We start from the raw sequence: 27,040 nt of genomic DNA, 5'->3' as shown, positions 1-27,040 counted from the left end.
CTACCAGGCCTCAGGTAAGGTCTGATCACTCTGGTCTGTCTTCATAAGAATTCTGTTAGAGACCAGGCAGGGCAACACAGCTTTAATCCCAGCACTTGCAGGCAGAGGCAGATATATTTTGAGTTTAAGACCAGTCTGTATATAATATATAATGTGTTCCAGGACAGCCAGGGCTACACAGTGAGAACCTGTCTCAAAAATAAATATGACAAATTGAAAGAGAAATCAGGGAAACAATCCCATTCACAATAGCCTCAAAAACAAAAATGAAAACTGTAGAATAAACCTAACCAAAATATGAAAGACTCTATAATGAAAACTTTAAAACAATGAAAAAAGAAATTAAGGAAAGCACTAGAAGATAAAGACCTCTCATGCTCACAAATTGTGAAATCTTAACAAAAGCAATCTACAGATTCATTGTAATCCTAATCAAATGATAGCAAAAGAAATCCTGAACAAAAAGGATGCTGTTGGAGGATTCAGTATACCTGATTTCAAATTTTACTACAGACATACCATGGTACTGGCACAAATACATGAATCAATGAAACAGAATAAAGTACCTAGACATAACAGGGTATGGTAGCACACACCTTTAATCCCAATACTTGGGAGGCAGAGGCAGGTGGATCTCTGTGAGTTCCAGAATAACCAGGGCTACATAGATAGATCTTGTCTCAAGAAAATAATAATAATAATAATAATAATAATAATAATAACAACAACAACAACAAACAAAAACCAAAAAAATCCTAGACATAAGGCCACATTAGCAAAGATGCCAGGAAAACTGAGTATCATCTACATATATGAATGAAATTAAATCCTTAACTCTCATCTTGCACAAAGTCAATTCCAAAGGGATCAGGACCTCAAAACGAGAACTGAAACTCTGACAACGCTAGAGGAGGAAAATAGGGAGTGCACTTCAAGATACAGGCACAGATAAGGACTTCAGGAATAGGAAATGAGGCCAGTAATCAATAATTAGGATACTATGAAATCAAAATGCTTTTGTACAACAAAGGCAACTGCCAATCAGCCTACAGAATGAGAGAAAAATTTTCACCAGCTATTTGTCAGAGGATGAGTATCTCAAATATACAAAAGTCAAACCTAACATCAAAAAACAAACAACTCAAAAAAAAAAAAAAAAAAAAAAAAAAAACTAGGTCATGGTGCCGAACAGAGTTCTCAAAAGAAACAAAAATGGCTAATAAACATTTTAAAAAGTGCTCATCATCACAGACTATGCCAATGTTACCCAAGAATCTGACAGGAAAACCCAACTGCTGAAGATAGCTGAGTCAGGTGCTATGGAAATCCCTATGAAAGCTCATCACTTTTCAAGTCAATTAAAAATGTGTGTGTGTGTGTGTGTGTGTGTGTGTGTGTGTGTGTGTGTGAGAGAGAGAGAGAGAGAGAGAGAGAGAGAGAGAGAGAGAGAGTGTGTGTGTGTGTGTGTGTGTGTGTGTGTAAAAGGAGTTTGGACACAAGTACCTTGCTTGGTTGGGTAGACACAGGTATCAAATGAAAACTTCAGTGCCAGGTGTGGGAGACTGCCCTATAACATATTGACCAGAGGGGACCCAGAGGCCTCCAAAACAACACAGGCTATTATTATTGGTCTTGGTTGTCTACCATAACTAGGTAAGGTAAGACCCTATTGCTAAAGACTCAACACACTTTGTTCACAAATCATAGAGAAAACTTGCTTCCTACTGACTAGCTTTCATAGTGCTAGAAGCTAGGGGGGAAAAGCCATCAATGGTAAACCTTACATGCTACAATACCAAGTACTGAGATTCACTGCTGAGTGCTCAGGTCTAAATGGGACATATTTATCATGGCCCCCCAAGGAGGATGGAAAGACTGTCTGAGTTGGGAGGACAGGGAGGAGTGCTAAGAAATGCTGTCTTCTGGACAAGATAGAACTATCAAACTCATGAACTCACTGAAACTATGGTTATCTGCATAAAATCAAGCCAACATTATCATTCAACATTCCAGCTAGCAGCACCAATTGGACTCAGAGGACTGTTGGGGGGGGGGGGCGCGACATAAAAGTGGGAGGGAGACACCAGGGATACCAGGAGAGTAGAAGAGGGGAATTAGGAGTAGATACAATTGAAATATATTGTACACATCTATGAAACTATGAAAAGAACTTTTTAAAAAGTCTAAAAAATTCTACATTACACAGTACACATCAAAATATGATACAAAAGATAATGACCATTTTAGAATAAGTGTATGTAATAAAAAAAAACCAAGATTTTAATTTTAAATGTGATAAAATCTGAGTGGCGCCTTGTCAGTGCAGAGACGTAAGACTGACTTGAGGAGAGATAGCAGCATGAGCAGTGTTAAAAGGAATCAGGGATGTCCAGTTTTAAAGAAAGGTGGCAAAGGGTCATCATTTTTTGAGTGCTGTCACATCCCAAGTACCTGTTAGTTGTTGTTACTCAGAAATAAGAATAAAAGCATCCTGTAGAATATGAAGAAAGCCTGAAATTACTTCCCAAGAACAAAGATTTTGATCTGAATGGTGACAACACAAAATATGTCAAAATGAAGAACAATGCCACAAAAGTTTTGAATCTCCTTCAATAATCCAAATGAAAAAAATGAGTCACAGTCAGGCAGTGGTGGCGCTCAGCTTTAATCCCAGCATTTGGGAGGCAGAGGCAGGTGGACCTCTGTGAGTTCAAGGCCAACCTGGTCTACAGAGTGAGTGCCAGGATAGGTTCCAAAGCTACAAAGAAACCCTGTCTCAAAAAAAAAAAAAAAAAAAAAAAAGTCACAACTAAATTAAGAGTAGCTGCACAGGTGTCAAGAAGATAAGAAATGTGAGAGATGTTTACAAGACAGAATCAAATGAATCTGGTGAGCACTGAATAGAACATTATAGCATATATGGAGTAAAGGAAGGGAGGCTGAGGGTTATGTGGAGGCATGTAAGACAAGTTATCCCAGAGATGCCCAGTAGTAGAAAGGACCTAAAATGCAGAAGCAGTCGAGAATATGCTAACAAATGGTCAGCTCTAGCAGCAGCTGAAGCCATCAGCAGAGGTGACAGGGAGGATGGAAAAGAAATACAGAATGGAACTTTTATATAGCCATTCTTTCCAAACAAAGATTCACCACTAAATACAAAATACTTTCTCTAGAATAAAAGTACATCAAAATGAGAATTACCTTTCTGGACAACACTTTTAATAACTTAAGTTACATTTTTTTTTCTGTTTCTTTTCATGTACTTGATGCCCATGTCTAGATATAAGGCCTATTATCTAAACTGGAAACAACACTGAACTTCCCCTAAGTAGAATACATGATGAGATAATTAGCATTTATAAAGAATCCTTAAGCTCTCAGAAAAGCATTTCCTTTCTGGAAATGTTTTATTTTTTAAAGACAGGATATCACTATGTAGCCCTGGCTGGCCTGGAACTTGCTATGTAGACCAGGCTAGCTTTGAAGTTACAGACATCCTCCTGAGTGCTGAGAATAAAGACATGGGCTACAAATCTTCTCAACTTGTAAGAAATAAAGTATATACAATTTCAGCCTCATCAATTTATATAATTACAGTTCATTCAGTAATATGGCAAGTCCTGCTTGAATAAAACAATTTCATCCTTATTAAATATGAATTTATCAAAAGTTCATCCTACTGTTAAAAGAATTAAACAGATCCTACTTGCAAAATTTGTTACTCAAATCTAGAGACAATAACACTTCCTTAAAAACTTAATACACTTGTAGAAAATTAAATACAGCCGGGTAGTGGTGGCACATACCTTCAATCCCAGCACTCAAGAAGTATAGGCAGGAGAATGTCTGAGTTCAAGGCTAGCTTGGTCTACAGAACGAGTTTCAGGACAGCCAGAGCTGCACAGAAAAACAGCTGCCATGAAAAGACATGGAGAAATCTTAAGTGTGTAGTATTAACTGGAAGAAGCCAGTCTGAAAATGATTCCAATCAGTCTCTTCCTTAAATTTTTGAGATATGGTCTCTCACTAAACCTAGAGCTGTTCAATTCAGCTGGGGCAACTGGCTAATGAGCTAGATCTTGCCTGACTCCGCCTCCCCAGCATTACTGGTATGCTCCCACACCAGACTTATATCTGGCCACTGGTAATTCAAATTCAGGTTGCCATGCTTGCTTGACAAACACTTTACTGTCTTAGCCACCTCCCTAGCCCTTATTATTTTTTTTTCCTCTTTAAGACAACAATTTATTATATAGCCTTAGTGGGCCTAAATTTACAATGTAGACCAGACTGGTCTTAAACTTCTGATGATCCTCCTGCTTCTGCCTCTCAAGCTTTAGGGTTACAAGAGTGAAGCCACTACACACCTCTGTCTGTCTGTCTGTCTGTCTGTCTGTCTGTCTCTATCTTTCTTTCTTTCTATCTATCTATCTAAATTTTAAAACATTGTATCTATCTATCTAAATTTTAAAACATTATGTAGGGCTGGCTCAACAACTAGGGGTACTTGCTGCTTTTCAAGAAGACGAAATTCAGTTCCCAGACTCACACTGGGCAGGTCACAACTGCCTATAATTCTAGCTCCAAGAGTTCAGATGCCCTCTTACCAATTATTTCCAATTTTCTTGAACCAGTGTTCCTAACCAGTAAACTAGAACTTAGTTAGATCTCCATCTAGTTCTTACTGGCTTATCTCCCAGAAAGTTGCCAAAAGTATACTCACAATGATTTTCTTCCCATTAAGAAAGGATAAAAATAATATCTCTTTCCTTTCCCAAGCAGAGACTTAATAATATGTCTCTGTAGTCTCCTATCATGTGGATATTCTTAGATTTCAAAGTCAGGTTGGTCATTCCTGGTGGCAGAGGCCTGGAATCCCAACTACTTGGGAGCCAAAGACAACAAACTCAAGGCCTGCCCAAGTGCTTTAGCAAAACTTTTTCTCAAAAACAAGAAAATAGGGGCTGGGAGTGGGCATGATAGCGCACACATAATTCCAACACTTAGGACACTAAAGCATCACTGTGATTTGAAGCCACTCTGGATTACAAAGTAAATTTGGAACCAATCTGGGCTAAGAGTGAGAACCTGTCTAAAAAACAAATAGGGCTGGAGCAGTGCCTCAGCAGTTACAAGCAATGACTGTGCTTCCAGAGGGCCCAGGTTGAATTCTAGCACCCACATGGCAGCTCTACTTTTTAGTTTCAGAAGATCTAATACCTCCTTCTGCTCTCGTCAAGCACTACACACATGTGGTGCTCATACAAACACACAAAACACTTATACATATAAAGTAATCTTTAAAAAAAAAAAAGCCAATCAGATAAATGACTTAGTGGGTAGAAGTACTTGCCATGCAAGTACTGTGTTCAATACCAAAAACCACATTATGGTGGAAAGAGTGAAACTACTCCATAAAATTGCCTCTGACTGCCACATGCTCGAACTCAAACAAGCACTCAAGCACTCTAGTTTTTAAAGTTTAAAACAAAAGACTCACACACGAGGGAGGGGGGAGGGTTGGCGCACACCTTTACTCCCAGCACTCATGAGGCAGAGGCAGGCTAATCTCTGTGAGTTTGAGGCCAGCCTGGTCTACAAAGCTACACAGAGAAATGCTGTTTGAAAAACCAAATTAATTAACTAATTAATTAAAATAAAAGGAGGGAGTGTGAGGACACAGGTTAGCAGTATAAGAGTGCTTGCTTAGCATGTGCAAGGCCTCAAATTAAATCTACAATATCACCAAAATTTAAAACGAATGTAGTGAATCCATTGCATGAGATTATTTTCATGCTATTCTATAGATTCTGCCTTAGCTTTAAAGGTCTGTCTTACCCTTTTGTTCTCATAAACATAAGTATTTTAACCACTGACTTTGCAAAAATATCCTATGACCATGTCAATGAAGGCATCAAGACTGACCAAGCAGATCATAAACCAAATATAAAACATCCTTGTCCAATGGCTTTACAGTAAGTCTGCGATGGAGTTATCATTTCTACAATTAAAAAGTCCAATTCCTCAAACTCTGGAACACTATAATACCACAAATATACTTTTATCTAACAAAGTGAAATTCTATATAAAATAAAGAAAAAAAACACTTTTTACTCTAAAGGTTTAATATTTAGAGAAAACCTAGTGCCCAGGTTCTATTTTAGTTGTAAAACCCTACATAACATCTAAATACTCTCATTCATTAACATTCTAAATGTACTAAAACCTGCTGTTGACTCCTGGATTCATTGGGAATCTCCAAACCCAGTCAACTACCAAAGTCTATATTTCTTTCATAATTACTTATTTGTACTTGTTTTGGGACTTCACTACTTCATTCATCACCACACTAGAATCTCTCTCTACCTCTACAATGAGGTAGATGGTCAAGCTGCATTACTTATCTAGTGTCCCAGGCATGAATACCTGCTATTGAAATACAAACCCAAGGAACTTTCAGTTCTGATCATTTATGACCAATATTATTTGCATAAGCAAAATATCACTGTTTCTTTTGAAAAGGAACAGCATATTTTCTAGGATGTCTTTACTAAAAATGAGCAGTTACCCCAGAAATTATTCACATAGCTAAGTTATGTGTGAATGAACATTTAAATTTCTGCCCAAAAGTACAAATAAAATCAGAGCACTATATTGTTTTTTTCCAATAAATGAAGCCTTTCTGCTTGAGGTACTAAAGGCCTTCTCAGTAGGCCAATTTCAGTATTAAGAATGCACTCTTCACCAACATAATTCCCTTTCAGTAATAGTATACTAGAGTTGCCCTGTGTGTGTATATGTGTGTGTGTATGTGTGTACGTGTGTATACATCACCCCAAATCTGTATTCAAAATACTATATGTAACAGTATGAACTAAGACATAGTTAATACTACCAAATATAAAATATCATGTAATATAAATAATAGGTCAACACAGAACAAGCTTTGTAAGCACATACAACAGACTGCAAAAGTTTATTCCCATGGAGTGGTAATGAGGGGAAAGTGGAGAAGTTCAATTATTTCACTGTAAGCACTAGCAGTTTTCCCTGTTAAGTTCCATGTTGAATTTTTTATGTTTGCATTAATAATTTTTAGAAATCCAATAACCTTTCTCCTTTGTTTTGAAAAAGTGAAATAATTCCATGTTGAAAGTTTGTTTCACCACTACTCAATGCAGAAGGGTTCATCCTTGCTGTCTGTTAATATTTCCAGTTAGTTCCATCTACTCTAAAAGTTCACCCTTAGGAAACCCTAGAGTTCTTTCTAAGCACGGAATTTAATGGCAAGCTTGTATATCTTGTTACCTAAAGCTCACCTGGTACTGCCAGGTCTGTCAAGTTTTCCGGTGGTGTTATTTTAAGAGTTTAAGACTTGATACAATTCTTGAGCTCTTTCAGTGTCAAACAGATATTATGTTACAGAAGGGTAAATGACACCTTAGTATCTACCACTAAAACATCCATATACTCTTTCCATTCTGGCTTTGGAAAGAAGCTAAAATGTACATACTTGCTACTGAAATACAAATGCTAAAGAACTCAGCTCTGATTATTTGCACAAGAAGTACCACTCTGTACACTCCAGGGGATTTTTCTTTCCTCTAATGAAAACCAGAATTTGCCCCGTTTTCCTTCCAGCTGTAAAAGTGGGTTACTTTGTCACCCCATCCCATAACTGAATTTTTGCATCTACCTGCCACAGGTAGCAAATCATATGCTATGTGGCAGGCAGTTCACAGTACAGTATATAGTGACCTTATAGGAAAACACTATAATTGACCAGCCCACAGCAAGTACCTCACAGCTCACAATCAATAGTCACTTCTAGCGGCCTGCCTGGAATTCTTTCTGCCTTGATGTCCTTAGTTCCATCAGGAATTAATTTTCTTTGTGACTAGGCCTCGAAGACTAGCTGAGCTGTTTCTGAGAAATATGAACATTATGACCCTGTGGGGATTAAAAGATTAAAAGTATGTTAGAAAAATATGTACCAAAAAAGTAAGTATTAAAAACCCATTACAAAACAGAAAATAAAGTGAACTCTCAAGGCCCAAACATTCCTGTTTAAAACACCCAATCTTGTAAACTAAACCATTGTTACAGGTATAGTACAATGTTACCTTCTACTCAAAAAAATCCAAAGATGCAAACTAAATGTTTGTTACAATTGTAATACATGTCACCTTCTACCTAAAACAGCCAAATAAAATAAAAAAAAGTAATTCCAAGTGCTTACCTAGAAATGACTGAAAATAACAGAAAAGAATTGCTTAAGTATGGAAAGGGTAAAGAAAATTAAAATAGGAAAAATACTTTTAAAAATAAAATATAGCCTGTGTTAGTGATGCACACCTTTAATTCCAGCACTCGAGAGGCAGAGGCTGGCGGATCTCTGTGAGTTCGTGGCCAGCCTGGTCTACATCGTCAGTTCCAGGACAGGCTCCAAAACAATACAGGAAATCCTGTCTCAACCAAAAAATAAAATATACTCATAACTAAGGCACAGAAAGCTCTTAAATAGGGCTCAAAAATCATGTGGAAGAGAATGAACAATAGAACTATGAAAACAAGGATTAAATGTGTTCATTGCTTTTATCATTTAGATCATTGTCTTGTTTACTGAAGTAAAAAGAAAAATTTCTGCTGTTAAAATTTGAAAACTACGTGGGAAATTCAAAGCCAGTCTAGTCTACATGAGACCCTGTCTTCTAAATTAATTTTTTAAATGGGAGTGACTAACACTCCCTATATTAAATTGTCAAACTTTCCTTTTTAAAATTTATTATGTACACAGTGTTCTGCCTACATGTGTCCCTACAGGCCAGAAGATGGCACCAGCTCTCATTACAGATGGTTATGAGCCACCATGAGGTTGCTGGGAACTGAACTCAAGACCTCTAAAAGAGCAGTTAGTGCTCTTAACCACTGAGCCATCTCTCCAGCCCTCAAATTTTCTTAATAATTTCCCTATGGAACACATAGCTAGCATTCAAAAATTAATTTTAAAAAATAAAAAAGCATTACCAGTGGCAAAGAGAAAGTATCACACACGTGTACTAGACACTGTGCAAGGTACTTTATGTATATACTATTATTTTTACCATCCAATGAAATGTACATCATGCCTAATAAGTATGTCAGAAAAGAATCAGAGAGAGATTAGGGAATTTATCAAAAATCAGGACAAAGTCTAACTTATACTTTGAGTCAAAGCAAGCACTTTCCAACATATCAAATGGCATTTATGTTTTGATCCCAAGATAAATGAATTTGCAATTTCTACTTCACTGCAGTTTACCAAGAGAATAAAGACAAGCAAACAACAACTATCCTTGTCTTTCTGTTCCTAAAAAAGGTATAGCTTTGACAAGTGGCAGTGCAGGGGACTAGGTGTTGTGATTTTTACATGGGCAGATACTTAGAAATACAGGGACAAAATAGTTAATTATCAATAGGACCCACTCTGCCTTTTATAGAGTATTTTGGAAAGTGTGGGATTTTTTTTTTTTTTAATTGCAGACATTCCTCAAGGATCCTCAACATGCTGGGGGTGGGGAACCTCTTATGCAACAAAAAATTACTATTGACAACTTTGAATGAATGCCAAGAAGATGAAAACCTTGCTAGGAGCCTAGACCCTACCCCTGTCTTAAATACAAGTACTCTTGCTTGGTTTTAATCATCACTCAGTTTTCCAGGAACAAAATTCCTGAGTGAGGTGAGGTCAAGACTATCACACAAAAAAAGAAAGAAACAAAAAATCACATTATCAACAATGATGCTACTTGTAGAATGTAAGTCACCATCAGGGCACAACTGTATCAGTTAGCACACAGTTGGTATTGCCACCTTTGTTTTCCTGTGTGTGCCTGTGTGCCTGTGTGCGTGTGTGCGTGTGTGCGTGTGTGCGTGTGTGCGTGTGTGCGTGTGTGCGTGTGTGCGTGTGTGCGTGTGTGCGTGTGTGCGTGTGTGTGTGTGTGTGTGTGTGTGTGTGTGTGTATTTAAGAAAGATTAGTCTAAATCTTTTAAGTTTGTCTCCCTTATAGAATATCATATAGTTTGGCTTTTAAAAAATAATCTAGGTATAATAAAACATGAATTTTATTTCATGATAATAAAAGGGAACTATACACAAACTGGCCAAAAAAAAAAAAGAAAAAAAAAAGATAAAAGACAAATGCCTGAGATTTTACTTTTGTACATACCTGGATGATAGAAAAATATGGGGAGAAGGACAATGCAGTGTGTCTTTAGAAGAACTACATTTAACTTGACATAACAACAGCAGACATACTTTGAAGATTATGGACATTCATACAGGCTGAGGTGGTGTACACCTTTAATCCCAGCATTTGAAAGTCATATGGATCTCTGTAAATTCAAGGACAGCCTGGTATACAAAGGGAGTACCAGAACAGCCAGAGCTACGTAGAGAGATCCTGGCTCAAAGACAAGCAAAAAAATCCTAAGAACCTTTCTCAGTTGATAATAATCCAATGGAAAGTCTATTTGTCTATCAACAACCATCTAAAATGTGTACCCCTATACCATCACCATTTTGTTTTAAAAAAAAAAAATAGATGTGGTAGCAAAAGTAGGATTGGTGCAAGCCTGAGGCCAGCCTGGTCTACATAGTAAGACCCAGTCTCAAAACACAAACAATGAAATAATCTGGTCCTTTTCATTAATACACTGTTTTCTCTGAGCTATCAGCATTAGAGTGAACTTAGACATAGGAGAGCTATAACTACCAGGACCTAAATCTTAAAACCACACAAATAAGCCATATCACAACACAGAGAGGTTCAAGTACCTTTCTATACACTATCATTTGCTCTAACAAATCTTTATAGACTATGTATTATACTAATTGTTTTAAGTGACGTAGAAACTAAAGTGAAGAAGAAAATTTCAGACTCCTACCATGCCTGCCTGGTGCCTTTTCTACTCAAGCTCACTTGGCCTCACGGGTTGATCTTTCTTGACAGAACTCTTAACTTATGTTGTATTTACAATGATCATGGAGTGTATCAACCTATTTATTCTATAACACTGTCGCCCAAGTTTAGACAACAAATTTGAATATAATTTCCCAGTTTCATGAAAACACAATTTTAGCTAAATATTTAAAACTACATTAAGTAAATTTCAAAAAACCATGTGTAAGTTCAGCTGTGATTATGCTTCATGTTAAGCTGAATTCTGCTCTTCCTGAAAGGTTATGTTACTTACTCTTATACTCACCGTTCTCTTCCTGGCTCCCAGAAGAATCTTAAGAGTCCTGACATACAGTGACATGCCACTACTCAAAAAGACCTTACTAACCACACCATTAAGGGCTGGAGATACAGCTCAGAGGAAAATACACCCATATATGCAAGCCTCTAGTCTCAATGGCCAATACCACAAAGACCAACTCCATCCTCCCTATACACACACACACACACACACACACACACACACACACACACACACCCTCAGAAACCAAAGTTTCTCTTGCTGTTAATTTTAACTACAAAGAAATTACATTCCTAGTCTTCCAAGAGCTAACTCCACTTTCTCTGATTCTTTAGATCAGATGGTTATATTTTAGCAAGTAAAAATTACTCTGTACCCTCAAAAAGAAGAGGGGTGTGATCAGTCACATATAGAAACCTTTTCTTTCTCCAAGTCAGTAATATAAATATGGCATGTTTCAACCTCTATACAAAATATGAAAAAGGGCAAGCTTTGAGCCAACAGCCCCAGAAGCAGCCTTATCAACTACTCAGGCAATACTGTTCTAAATTTTAAAGTATTTTAGGTAAGCAAAAGACAGAATTGGTAGAGTGTGGGTAGAGCTCACTGAGGTCTGCTTATCTTCATGAAAACAGCTTTAATTTTCATAGAATTTAACAACTCTGTCAAACAAGGTATCTAAAGAAAACATATATAGAACTACAGTGTAACCTAAATAAATATGCATGATTATATCTCTGTATTTTCTCATATAAAGCATTCAATGTAACATAATTTGGCCCATACTAATCTACTTTAGAGAGTTTTCTGGATTGGTCTTGTTTTGTTTGAGAGTCTCAGGTAGACTAGGCTGGCCTCTAACTCCATATACAAAAGTGAGGATGGCCTTGATCTTCTAATCTTCCTGGCTGCCTCCTTACAAATGCTGAGACCACCTACAGACAGGATTTCTTTAACACACACACACACACACACACACACACACACACACACACACAAATCAAGTTACAAGGTAACTAAACAAAAAAAGTTGCTTAAACAAAATCCTGTTTTTATATACTGTCAATTTTCCTACAAACTAATAATATTTTCTTGAATTCACAGGCATAGAGCTTTAGAACTAGAACTGATTTTTGACCCTTCAAATTTTTGGGAAAGCCCACTTCATTTCATATTCAGTTTTTATTTTTATTATTTTTCTCCTACTGAGCTCCAAAACAAATACTACTTGCCCCCTTCAAGCAGCTCTTTGTCCTACTTGCAATAATAAGTGCAAATAACTATATTCTGCTAGTTTCACTTAAAAAAAAAAAAAACCATCAAATACTAAACCTCTGTTTTTCTTCCCCAAGCTCTAGGCCTTTGCCCTTTCATACGGCCCATCCATCTTTGGAGACTGCTTAATTCCCTTACTTCATTTACACTGCTACCTTGAAGGTATTAATAGACAACCACATCCCCCTAGTGCTCCCTTTTCCTAAGTTTAGCTCCTGAATCTTAAACTATCATCAATGCAGAATTATCCACACTCTCTCCTAATGTGTCTAGAAGGTATCCTTAATTATTTGTAGTTAAATCTTATTAAGAAAACAGTTTCTCTGTTACTGTACCATCTTTTTGTTATGTGGTCACTATGCTGCTCGTCTAAGGGTAATTCAATGACAGTTCACTGCCAGCTATTTGAAACCTCTTTGTACTAGCTCTTTTCCAGGTAGCAGTTTCCTGGTTTGCATTAAGGCCATTCACTCGTCTCCCTTGGTGAAAGACTTGAGAGACAACATTAATGAATATAATTTCAATGCTGGAACTGCTGTGCTATTTTTTTCCTGCTGCCCTGTAATGTTCCCCTAACTAGCTAAACTTGTATAATTTAAAAATATGAAGTTAAAGCCAGCAGTGGTGGCGCATGCCTTTAGTCCCAGCACTCAGGAGGCAGAGGCAGGCAGATCTCTGTGAGTTCGAGACCAGTCTGGTCTACAAGAGCTAGTTCCAGGACAGCTTCCAAAGCCACAGAGAACCCTGTCTCGGGGAAGGAGAAAAAAAAAAAAAAAGGTAAACCTAACACATTCCTTCAAACTATACATTGAAAAGCATTTCACTGACAGCTCCCAACAGAAGAGAGGACATCTTACTGTATTTCCCCCTACAAGTTAACAACACCTAAAATGAAGAAAAAGATCCTCCACTTAAGACCTTTCAATGACAACTGAAGGTGCCCATCTGTCTCTGTCTGCCTCTCTGCAGCAGCAGCCAGTGAGCATGCAGCTCAAAAGACAGTAGTGCTTCCAGTCTTGCACTCAATCACTAACAAAACGGCGGGGGTGCTACAGAGCAAGGAGCACAAACCCTAACTTAAGGACAACTAAACATACTGGAAGTTATGTTTTCACTGCAATACTCAAAGTATTATGGCTACACTTTTTACCTTCCCAGACCCAAGTCCAAATAAAGGAGGGTAGAAAACCCAACTTTTACAATCCTTTACCAGAAACATACTAGAAACTGTATGTGCTGATAGTACTGATAAATGCCTTGTGAAAATCATCAGACTGTTCAAGACTAAGATGGCACATAAAAAATAAAAAACGGGATGGGATGATGGCTCCACAGTTAAAAGAGTATTCCACATGGCAGTAACTCAAGGTCCAAGGAATTCTCTGTGGGTAACCAGGCATGCACACAGTACACAGACATACATGCAGGCATAATACACATACACATAAAATAGAAATATACAAATCTTTAAAAAATAAATAAATAAAAGATGAAGGGACATCCATGTTATCCCAATATTCAGGAAGCTAAAGCAGAAGGATCACACAAGTTTGAGACCAGCCTAGATTACACAGCAACACTTTGCTGTCTGAAAAAACAAGCAAACAATACACAAAACTAACGGGGTAGCATACTTCTGAAATTATCAGGGGGGTAAGAAATGGAGAAGGATAAAAAGTTCCAAGCCTGACTTTTTTTGCACTAAAAATCTTTATTTCATTTAAAACAGTGGTTCTAAACCTTCCCCATGCTTCCACCATTTAATACAGTTCTTTTTGATGTGGTGACCCCCAACCATAAAATTATTTAGTTACTTGATGGGAAATGTACTTCTGTTTATGTTTATCTTAATGAGTGTTGAATAAAGTACTGTTGGCCAATGAAGAAGCAAGTTAGGTGGAACTAGGAGTCAAGGAGGATTCTGGGAAATGTAGTAAAGAAGTGTTGTGATCCAGGCAGGAAGTGATATAGCAGGCAGACTCATAAGCAGGAACAAACAGGAAGTTGTTCCTTTTCTCTTGCTCTTGCTCTCTCTTCCTCCTGCTCTCTTCTCTACGGAGCCACCATGTGATCCCAGGAAGAGGACATGCTCGATAAGTCTTATAAAATACATAAATTTATGATAATTAAGACTGAGCTAGCGTATTAGAAATCCTAGTCAATTGGCCAGCAGCACTATAATGTAATATAAGTCTCTGTGTATTATTTGAGGCCCTAAAGGGGAGGGCAGAACTCAGGTGGCTGGCGGAAAGTGCCCATGTGGTGGCGGGGCTCGGGCGGATGAAGTAAAGACTTATCCTTACAGTTACTACTTCAAAACTATAACTTTGCTACTGTTATGAATCGTAATGTAAATATATGATGTGAAGAATATCCCATGTGCGACCCCAAAGGGGGTCCAGGCCCACAGGTTGAGAACCACTGAATTTAAAGAGCCAATATACAAGGCCAAATTAACCCCAAATTTACAGCTATATTTAGAGATCTCCTGAACTGAAAGACATTGTTTAAAGTCACCTATTATCACTATTTTCCCAAAGTTGTTTTTTTGAGCAAGTGCTGACATTCCTGTAATACACACACATCTCAGATGTCACTTTTCACACAGAAGTTAAAGGCTGACAGGCTTTTCCCTTCAGGTGAGGTAAAATCACCACAGAATCAGGTCCAGTGCTTTTCCCACACTAGGTGTTTGTAACTATAAAGTAATTTATGGTGTTGTGCTTTGCTCCTGTATTTATTCCAAATATTGGTGTTAGTCAACACTTTCTGGAACAAAGTTTCAGAAACTCCCTCTTCTGGTACACACCAAAGAAAGTGGGCTGCTCAAGCCAGGGACAAACTACCACAAAGCAAAGGAACAGGTTTTCTAGTTGGCCAACAACAACACATACCATCTCCCCAATGTTTTCAGTTATGGCATCATTAATATTAAATGATACCTTTTCTACATACATGAGGGTAAATTAAGAGTTTGTAACTACACCTTGGATTTCATTAGATGTGGAGACAATGTGTCTAACAAGTCCTTCTGTAAATCACTTCAGCAAAGTAGTCAACAGCTAGTAAGAGAGGTGTGGTAGAAGATGGAAGAGTCATCCTTCTAACACTCTCTTGGAGGACAGAGCTGACAGAGTTACAGGGAAGAAGGGAGGGAGGGATCAAGTCCATTAAGAAGCCTTCCTAACAGCTGTTTAACAATAAAGGCACTGCTTATAAAGTCACTGCAAGTGTTCAAGGTGGAAAGACAACCTCGGAAAAGGGACGCCTGCATTTTTTAATAGGTTAGACTGGATGAACCTCAGGTCTCTTTCAATTCTGAGATTCCAGAAAATTTCCTCAGGGAATTCAGAAGAAAATTCCTAAAAAGAAAGAAAAGCACACATATCCTATACTATTAGAATCCTTTTCACTTATTTTTTTTAAGACACAAAAGAAATTGTAGTCTATGATCTATAAAATGCATATTTACCATTCTACCACTATTAATTAGGAAGGGTTCATCACTTCTTTATATTATAAAAAGATGGAGATTATGTTTATAATTTTGTTAAGTATTTTAGAGAAAATATTTAAAATCTAGTAGTCAATGCCCTAGAAACTATAGATTTTTTAAGTAATATGCACAAATACAAATGCATTATTCATTAAACACAACCCACATCTGCTTTATTATATTCTAAAATATATAGGAATCTTGATGTCCTGAAGAGTACAAGTAAAGACAGTATTCAAGGAGGCACAATTTCTACTGAAAATATTATTTTCAAACTGAGTGTCATAGCTCATTAATGAACTGTTAAATCAACTGAGGCGATCACTACAATTTTCTTACAAGATACTACTTCACCAGATGTTAAATATACTGCATTAGTTGTGAACTTATTATACTATTTATGTGGGTGCATGCATGAGGGAGGGGGCATGTGTGCCATAGTGTACATTATGTGGCGGTCAGAGAACAGTTTGCAGGAGTTGGTTCTGGGAATGGAACTCGGGTTACTAGTGTTGGTAGGAAGCAACTTTGCCGATGAGCCATCTCACCAGCCTAATAAACTTCTCTTCTGAGTCATAGACAGACAGACAGACAGACAGACAGACAGACAGACAGACAGACAGACAGACAGACACAGACACACACAGACACACAGACACACAGACACACACAGACACACACACACAGACACACACACACAGACACACACACACACACACACACACACACACACACACACACACACACACACACCTGGAGACAGAGTCTTGCTATATAACCTAGGCTAGTCTCAATTCTGGATTCTGGAATTACAAACATATACCAACATGCCTACCAACAGTAATTTGTACAATCTTAAAGTTATTTCAACATCTTGTGAGCCAAATACACTGCTGTATTACAAATTAAATCCTAACTATATTTTAGATCATGAAAATTCTAGTTTATAGTGTAAAATTGCATTTCTTTGATTATTTTCAGTTAATAAACAACAAAGATGTGGCTGACAACTATTGTCACTAGTTCAGTACATAGGAGTTTACTACATGCTCTCTTTTAGTTTTGGTTTGTTTGTTGAACTGATTTTGTTTTTCTGAGCCCAGGCTGGTCTCTAACTTGTTATATAGTCAAGGAAGATTTTAGGACTCCTGATATTCCCACCTCCATTTCCCAATTGCTGGGGTTACAGGCATGTGCCACTACATGTAGTTTATTTTTTGTATGTTTAGAATTCTAACAAAAATGTAAAAGAAGAAACAGACCTAACAAGCATGATAAATAAGGTGGTAAACTGTATCCTTTAAATTTGATGTTTTAGACAGGCAAGATGACTCAGTATGTAAAGGTACTTTCAACAAGCCTGACAACCTGAATTCGATCCCAGAAATCTACTTGAATGTAGACAATTCCTATAAGTTGTTCTCGGACCTGAACACACACACTGACGCACGTGAGTGCTCATAAATGCACATTAAACATACATTAAACATGTGCATACACACAAATACTATTTTTTTTAAGTTTTATGTGTTGTTTCTAGGCCTATTAACTTAGGAATCTCCTCAGATTTAATTCAGATAATATTTGGGTCACCATCATCACCCACAACAAAGAGATTTTGGGTCTATTTTAGATATATAAATAATTGGTGAAAATAAGTCATATATAAAAACAGACCTCCTCAAAAGATAACATTAAACAATAACAATAGTTAAGTGTTATTTCTTTGTCTCTTCATTAGCCAAACAGTTTTCAACCAACAGAAAGGAATGCAAAATACCTACCTGGCAAGAATGTTTGTTTAATTGTTTTTAACTCACACCAGCAATTTCTGCACTAAGCTGCAATCTCTACAACAGACACTGCCCTGTCTTCCTTAAAAACAAAAACTGCAAGTAATGTTTGAAGTATACTCGGAGAAAGTAAGATTTCAAAACAGTACATGTCTTAGTATTTATTATCTTTCCTTAAAGGAAGTTTCTAAAAGCTTATAAAAACCCATTGGAGGCAGTACCTACACCCAAAAATCAACAGAACTGAGTCATTTTTAGAACTGGAAGACAGTTGAGATATCAAATCCAGCAATCTAAAAAGCATGGCAGTGAAGGAAAGAAGAACCAGTAACAATAACCCAAACATGCAACATTCTTATAGTTTTACTTGTAACTCTTCTGTATGAGCAGCAGTGTAACTGTCAAGCATTGTATCAGAAAAGGTTTTGAGGTTTTGACATGTATTTTGTTAAATTATTTTTAGAATGTAAGAATACGCTTGGATGTTATTAAAACTACTGTTGGTGTAATCTGATATTTAATGTTTTGTAAAATAATCTTATATAAGTGATTTCACATCATCTCGTATGTCTGATCAATTTAAAAGAATATTTATACAAAGGAAAAAAAATCACATCCAAATTGATACACACCTGAAAAAATATAAAGCACTAAAAGTTAACATTGTTTAGTAAGCTTAGTTTTTAAACATATTATGTAACTTTTTCATGCAAAGATACTTAGTACTTATTAGCATAAGAAACTTAGCACAGGTTATTACCATAAAGTAGATCATATTCTAAGTGACAGGTCAGATGTGAGCTTTTTTTGTTTTGTTTCAGTTTGAAAAATAAAAGAAACAAAACAAAAAGTCACTGGGTACTAAGGAACATAAATACTGTTCCCTAACTTACTATATTGACCAAGAATGTAGACACTTTTAAACATTAGGAAACCTCATTCCCACACATACCAATTAAAAGTTCTGAGGAATCAGTTCAAACTAACCTCTAATTAATTAGGTTTAAGGTACAGTTTGTCAGCCGGATGGTGGTGGAACACGCCTTTAGTCCAGCACGGAGGTAGAGGCAGGCAGACCTCTGGGAATTCAAGACCAGCCTGGTCTACAAGAGCTAGTTCCAGAACAGCCTCCAAAGCCACAGAGAAACCCTGCTTGGGGGGAAAGGTGGGAGATAGTTTGTCTTGTCTTTGTAGATATGAAAAGGCAAACAAAAAGATCACTAGAAGATCGAGCCACGTATTCACTTCTAAATTTAGACATAATGTTTTTACACATGATCACTTTTAAATAAGTGATTTATTTATGTATATAAGCCTATAAAATGTACCAGTTTATAAACAATTCATTTTTATAGGGAGGTTTCCTGTTTTCCTGAAACAAATGCTTACCAACTAAAATTAGGAACTTTAAAAAGGTAGTCATCAAAAGCCTCACAAATGAGTTTTAAAATGTATAATCTAAGGTTGTTAAAATTAAACTCCACAGTATCAATGTCATTTGTTCATGCATGTAAATTTTGTTCACTGAGTCATTATTAAAATCAAGTTTTCAACAGGAAGTCTTTTTTGTACCACTTACACAATTTTGATGTGTCAATTTACTTCAAAAGTCTCTACTATTCTTTTTTTTTAAGATTTATTCTTATTTTTATGGGGTTTGTGCCCACGGAAGCCAAAGGTTTTGAATCCCCTACAGTAAGAGTCAGAAGCAGTTGTGAGATACTGCAATTATCTGGAAGAGCAGTATGCTCTGCTCTCTTTTGTCAGGGTTTCTCCCTTAGTTCTGGCTGGCCTGGAACTCGCTCTGTAGACCAAGCTGGCCTCAAACTCACAGGGATCCCCCTGCCTCTGCTGGGATCAAGGTAGTATGCATTCTTAATTGCTGAGTCATTTCTCTAGCTCCTATCCTATTATTCTTTCAGCAGCTTCTATCACTCCAGATACTCCTCAAATGAAGATCCATCCATTCCTTATTTGTACATCTAACTTTTCTCCTTGTCCTAGTGCAAGACTCTGGCTTTCCTTTCTCTCAAACCTCATTCATTATGTTTGATCTTATCCAGATTGTGCTCTCGTTGTAAACAATGAGTTAAACAGAATGAGTTAAAACATCAGAAATTATTTCACAAAGCTTTTTTTCCATTTTCCAAAGCTTCACTGTGTAATTTCATTATCAAACTATTTACCAAAATTTCACTGAACACCTTTTATATGGTATCCAAAATGGTCACTCATTTTTCTGTTTCTTTTTAACAGGTAACAGCACCCATCTCCTTTCCAAAGCATACAAATCTTTCCATTATTCTAGCACTCAGGCTAAGGTATGAGGATACGAGTTCAAGGTCAGACTAGGTTGCCCAGCAAGAACCTGTCGCCAAAAAAAGAAAAAAAAAAAAAAAAGAAAAAAAAAAGGCAAAATGAAACAAAGGGAAAACACTTTACCTAGCTCCCAATTCCAAAGAACACTTTAATTAAAAACACCCAAACTCACAGAGCACTTTTTCAATCACATCTTTGAAAGTCAAGTTAAACTTTTTTGACAGAGTTTCTCTGTGTAGTTTTGTAGACCAGGCTGGTCTTGAACTCACAGAGACCCGCTTGCCTCTGCCTCCTGAGTTCTGGGATTAAAGGTATGCAGCACCACTGCCCAGCTTAGTTAAACTCTTACTTAAAAAGTAAAATTGGGAGATGGCTCAGAGAGTAAAGGCATTGCTATCAAACCACCAGAACTGAAAACCTGAGTTCAATCCCCAAGACATCTACATGGTAGAAGAAAACTAACTCTGAAGGTTGCCCTGACTCGCACAGGTGTACCAAGGAATATCTACACACATATACACAGAAACACACTTAAATAAGTGTAAGAAAGTTTTTTTTTAGATTTATGTATTATGTACATTGGGGTTTTGCCTACATGTATGTCTGTGTGAGGATGCCAGATCCCCTGGAACTGGAGTTACAGATAGTTGTGAACTGCTATGTGGTGCTGAGAATTGAACATGGGTCCTTTGGAAGAGGAGCTAGTGCTCTTAACTGCTGAACCATCAATCCAGTCCCAAGAAAGTCTCAAATATGATCAGGGGTTTGACCACCACTAAAAAAATTTTTAATAAAATGAAAATGATGATAGTACAGTAACATCACCTTAGAGCAGGGTTTTCAACCGTCCTAATGCTGCAACCCTTTAATACAGTTCATGTTGTGGTGACCTCCAACCATAGAATTATTTTCATTGCTACTTCATAACTGTAATTTTACTACTGTATGAATCACAATGTAAATATCTGATATGAAAGACATCAGATACACAGTTAGCCCTGTGAAAGGGTCATGTGATTCCCAAAGAGGTTGCTACCCACAAACCACTGCCTTAAAGCTTACAAGGAAATGTTTCACAGCAAAACTATATTGAAATAAAAGCAAGAAATTTCTTGTAAATCTAATTTCTCAGGAAAATAAAATACATGCAAAATCCAATCTATAATAAAATCAAATCTTAATTTGTGGGAAGTAAATTAACTGCGGAGCACATTTATACTTTTCTGTTAAACTTTGTCTTACAGGTTAAGCTTTGTGTTTGCCAACACATGCACACAAAAATCTGTCTCTCTAACATGGACCCAGTAACTATATAAAACAAGCCAAGAAATAAGTTCTAATTGATATCTAATTGATATCTAAATAAGTTCTACTATCTAAATGACAGTAGTCATATGGTCTTTCCTCCCAGACCCCTGGCAAATTTGTGTCTGGTGCTCCATTCAGTCATTGAAGAGATTAAAGACATACGGTCTCCTTAGGAAAGGCTTTATTCAAAAGCAGGTTCCTTATTCTGGTCAAATAATATTTGAATCATGTTTAAATCTGTTGCTTGACATTTGTTATATCATTTGTGCCATGGCTACCACTGATGGGGTTTATTTTTCTGCTGTTCATTTTAGTTCACCCTAAGTGCGAAGATAGTCAATAGCAAATTGTCAAACAAGAGAAGCAAATAGCATTTGACAGTTTCATGAATCACCTAGTGCAGATATTACATTGTTATTAACATAATGTTCACAGCTATCTAGAATCACCTAATGCAGCTGTTAACAATAAAATTCATTAGATGCTCTATTCGCCCCCACTGAACAGTATTAATTATCAAATTTGATAAGTTTCAGGATGAACATACTACAGTTTTACATTCCATCCACCCTCATGCACTCAGCTAACATCTGTAAAGCTCTTGAGTATCTTCCAGGTACTACATTCTACTTCTCTTAAAACAATGGTATTTTATGAAAATGTGTTCATTTGCTGGGTTGGTGGGGGTCAGGAGAAATGAACGTCATGAAATCTCCCAGACAACAAATGGAAATATGAACTTCCTCACCAGAATTTCAATTGCAGCCATATGGCTGGCATGATGACAGAAGCCTTAACAAGTGTTTAATACACACAGGAAGAACAATCATGCTACTTTTTAAGGATAATAGTAATGGCTAACATTGAGACTTGCAATATTGCCAAAATGAAATCCAACTAGCCTCATTACTTCATTTAATCTTTACATCATCCCTAAGGGACTAACACTGTAATCCTCACTGCACAGATCTTATTCAAGGTCACTGAGCTGCAGAATTAGAATTCAAACCCAGTTCTTGGGAAGATATAGCTCAATGGCAGTATACTCGTATGTACAAAGGTTTGAACCCTCGGACCAACCACGGACACACAGTCTTGTCTCTCACTCACGGGCGCGCGCGCGCGCACATACACACAGCAAAAAAAAAAAAAAAAAAAAAAAAAAAAATTAGCTGTATCTGTGTTTAAAGCTTATGCTCTAGATCACACTTTACTTTTTGGTTTAATATTCAATTTTAATCTAACACTTTTGAATATCTCAAATTTTTGCCTTAGAATTGTATTGTTGGTACATACATACCCAAAAAAAGAAAAAAAAGGTTTTACCTAAAACTGTGGTCTTACAAATCTAAATATTTATATGAAAAATGAAGTCTACTTGAATCCCTATGGTAATGGGTCAGAATCCTTTTGGAGTTAAAAGAGATGCTGTGGGTCATCTAGACCAAAATCTTCATTTGAGGACTAATGAAAACAGAAGCCTTTTCAGAAAGTTCTACATTCCTAATCTAAACGGCCACATTTTCCGTCCAGAAGCAGTGACTCTACCACTGATTTTCCAAAGCATTATTTTAAAGAGATAATCTGTATGTCTAACATTTCAATATCATATGGAACATGGTATCTCTTTCTGAAACACTGTACAAAAAGTAAAACCTTTAGGACATGAAATCAGACTATTGCAAGACTATTATCAACAGAAAGCTTAAATATTTCCACTGAGACACATTACAGAAAGTTTTAAAATGGCATCCTTAACCATATAAACTCAAAAGTAACCATTTCTTTATTGAATTCAATTTACATTCATTTGGGTCAACTATGGACTCATCGTCACTTTACTAGTCTTGTCACGTGACTAAATCCAAGCTCATTTCAAGGGAAAGGCTGTACTATGCTGTATTTAGAACATATTATCACTAAGAGCAGCCAGATGAGTCTTTGTAGACCTATCCAAAAGCCTTGCCTTAGTTGCTAAGAAACTACAATTTACCATATTATAAATCATCCAAAACAACTTATGCCAGCACAGATTAAACATCTACCATCAAGAATCTCTCACCTACAGCACAAAATGAAACTGCTACTTCCACAAATAACTGAAATCAGAATTAGAGTCAAGTCATATCACATAAATGACTGGTAGAGCAAGCAAATCAGGCTAACTCTACCATTTCCCTTCCACAGCTTTGTACTTAAGGAAAATGGGGTGGGGGTGCCCACATCCTTAGGATATTCAATGTAAGAGACAGAAAAATGTTTCCCTTTTGACCCATGAAGAAACAAAGCCATAGGGCATAAAATTCCCTAAGTAGAATGATAGCGCTTTTTTTTTTTTTTGTCTCAATACTGTATTTTCGCTGTAACCTCTAGCATTTTAAGGTCGGTTTCTCTTCAGAACCCTCAACTCCACGGACTCTGCGTGATTTTGTTTTAATGAAAGCCATTTTAATTTCAGACAAGAGCAATTTTAATTGTTTTAGTATAACAACGAAGAATGAGGAGATTAAAACTAATTTATGTCTCCCTACCCCAACCGACTTCTTATGATTTTTTCATATGAAAAAATCTTTAAACCTCTTAATAGTTGTTTCCACAATAACTGAAATAGGCTCATTATCCTTTTAAGTTTGCTTCTGAAAGATCAGTTCAGCAACAGAACTGTGGCAATGCTGTCAATCAGAATCCGTCAGGTTTAGCTCCCCCATGCCTATTATCCTTCATCATCTTCTCTAAAAAGCTTCAGCTCGAAACCCAATTTTCGCTTCCACTGTACCTTAAACACATCCCAGAGGCCACATTCATATTCCACAGAAATGACATCTTTTCAGTCTTGAAACTTTTAAATCTCAAAAGCCCACTTCCTCCATTTCCCTGCCATCACTCAACTGCCCTCAATCCCACCACTGCAGATGTAACTGTCCCAGCCCTCCCCAAAGGCCAAACCTACATCATACAGCATTTGCCACAACTCATCCCCTCCCTAATGTATCCACCACGCTGCAAAGCAACATTACACCCCCGACTTCCTGCATTTTACTCCCTTCCCTTATTTTTCGTCTTCCCCAACACCCACCTCTATACCCAGGCACCCTTTACTTCTCTGATGCTTCCTCTACCTCAGTTTTAATGCTTTCCCCCCATCCTCTGCTCATTTTCCTCTCCTTATTTAGAAACTCCCTTTTGCTTTCCCAACCGCTACCCTAGAATGCCCAGCACTCCACCCTCTTTGGCAAAACCCAGCCCTCTTCCCCCAGCAGCTCGTTTGGAGACACTGCTGCTTCTCTTTTCCAGGTCCCCCACTGCAGTCAACCCACTCCATCATCTTTCCGCCCACCTTCCCTCTACCCCCAAATCCAAGGTTCCCCGAATCCCTTACTAACCCCTCTCCTTGGAGACTCAAGTAGTGGCTCCCGCTAGGTGTTCTTCAGGATCCTTTTCACCCCAGCTTCCCCCTCCTCCCATTTTCCAGGATGTCACTAGGGTTCCGGGGCCCCCGTAGAATCCCGGTGTCAGCGCCTGCAGAACCCGGTTCCCTCGCCGCCAACACCCCTCTGCCGGCTCGAACTCGAACGCCTTCTCCAGAGCCGCCCCCGCTACTCCAGCTCCTGGTGAGCGCAGAGCCCCACGCCGCGCGCGGACCTGTCTCCAGCGCCCCGGGCTCGCAGCACAGCGACGCCTCCACTCTCCACGAAGCGCCTCCTCGCTTCAGCCCGGCCGCCCGGCCGCCCGCTCCCGGCTCCGGCATCCCCTTCAGGCCTGGGCCCGGCCCCTCTGGTTGCCGGAGCCCGGCGCCCCCGCCCGGCCCGCCCCCGGCCCCTCGGCTTACCGTTCTGAGCAGCACCTGGCCCTGGGAGGAGCGAGCCAGAGACCAGCAAGAGCGAGAGGGCCAGGGCGCTGGGGAGCGAAGAGCCCGACATCCTCCCGAGCCGGAGAGCGCGCAGCGAATGGGCCGGGCCGGGGCCGGGGCCGGGGAAGGGAGGGGAGGGAGGGAGGGGGCGGGCGAGCGCGCGAGGGAGTGAGTGAGCGAGGCAGCGGCGCCCCAGCTCCGTCCTTCCCCGTCCTCCTCCTACCGCCGCAGCGCCCAAGCCTCGCGAGACCTCCGCTGGCGGCCGTGGGCGGTCCAGGAGCTCCGGCGGCAAGGCTCGCGAGAAGAGGCTCGCGCCCGAAGTCCCCGCCCCTGCGGAGGCTGATTGGCCTAGCGCAAGGGAGCTCACATGCAGAGGGCGCTTCTGGCCACGTGATGGGGCGAGGCGGGGACTCCACCCGCCCGCCCGCTCTCCCGCGGGGGAGGCCGTCAGAGAGCACGGCGGAGTACAGTTTTCCCCTCGGTGGAATCCTAGTGCCCGTAAATGAGAGGAAGCATTGAGTAAACTGTCTCTCCTCCACCCATACTGCCTTTCAAGCGTTACCGCTCTAAACTTCAGAAATGGATACACCAGACCCCGCTAATAAGCTTCCTGTCATCGTCCCTTATCAAGAACTTGCTATTCTTGCTTCTGGACTTTGACCAGAGACCGCTAGAGCTATCTGGCCACAACCTCTCTGCCACATTTTCCCCTCCCGGGCAGTGTTACACGCTTGCTGTGCCTTCCTGCGCGGACATCTGTTCCCTCTGCCTTCAAGTGTCCTCCTTTTCCTCCCTACCTGTGCCATCCCCACCCCCCTTTGGCCTTATTTTAGCTTCACAGACTCTGAGGGCCCGAAGTTAACTAGCCTAGTTGTAGGGCCATAGAAAAAATTCTACAAGGAAGTCATATGTCAAGTGATAGACAGAATCTTTGGTAGAGAAACCTGTAGAAAATAGTTTCCAGTCAGTTCACAGTGGATTAGGAAGAGTCAAATGACCCATAGGAAAGGGGCCAGAAAAAAAAAGGCCGGGGGGCGTGGGGGGGGGAATTTAGCCATGTTGCATGGAAATTTGAGAAATGCCTCCTTTGGGAGAAGGAGGATATTGGGGAGATGCCATGGTTGGTAAAAATGCTTGCTGCACTAGGATGAAGACCTTCCCCAGCATAAAAGGGAAAAGATGGCCATCAGGCCTGTGGCTTTCATCACAGGCTGGAGAGGTGGAGAACAGGAGGACCTGGAGCTTGCTGGCTAGCCAGCCTAGCCAGTTGGTGATCTCCAAGTTCAGTGAGAAACCCTGCACTCTACTGAAGTGGAGAGTAGTTAAGGGAGACAGCCAGAAGCTGCCGTCTGGCCTCCGAGTGCATGCAGGCTTGCTCACACACAAACACAGATTTGGGGGACTTGGCTTATTGTTTTTTTTTTTTTTTTTTTTTTTTTTCCTGTACCACCCTCAGCACTTGTGGTTAACAAAGAAGTGTTCTCTGTGGCTTAGGTCATCCCTGAGTCAGAACAGGCATCCTCGGGTGTGTCTATGACTTAAAAATGAGGAATGGTAAACTGGCCTGCCGACCTGACTTTCTTCAAAGGCTTTGGTGAATCTGGAGGAAGGAGATCCTCACAGCCTCTCCAGCTTTCCTGGGAACTAGACAACTAGTGGTTATAGACTGAGTCTTCCAGTAAGGGCTAGGGCTACAACTGTGGTATGCACAAAGAGGAAAGGCTGTTGTTTTAAGCAGGTTTTTTGGTGTTTTTTTTT

The 27,040-nt window shown here is 38.9% G+C and overlaps 1 protein-coding gene across 2 annotated transcripts in view; it reads right to left on the bottom strand.

Annotated features, from left to right (window-relative positions):
- Nptn (neuroplastin) overlaps positions 1–25,588 on the bottom strand; it is a 69,493-nt gene extending 43,905 nt beyond the window's left edge. For both annotated transcript variants that reach the window (XR_004769624.1, XM_027414907.2), the window contains exon 1: positions 25,262–25,588. Coding sequence is in view for 1 of the 2 variants with exons in the window: in XM_027414907.2 (XP_027270708.1) it covers positions 25,262–25,352 (91 nt within the window). In the remaining variant the exon portion in view is untranslated. The remainder of the gene's footprint in view (positions 1–25,261) is intronic.
- Between the last annotated feature and the right edge of the window lie 1,452 nt (positions 25,589–27,040).

This window comes from Cricetulus griseus, chromosome 4 (assembly GCF_003668045.3).
Source record: "Cricetulus griseus strain 17A/GY chromosome 4, alternate assembly CriGri-PICRH-1.0, whole genome shotgun sequence".
In the NCBI taxonomy this organism is placed as follows: domain Eukaryota; kingdom Metazoa; phylum Chordata; class Mammalia; order Rodentia; family Cricetidae; genus Cricetulus; species Cricetulus griseus.
Note: the sequence above shows the minus strand (reverse complement) of the source record. Positions and strands in the feature narration are given on the sequence as shown.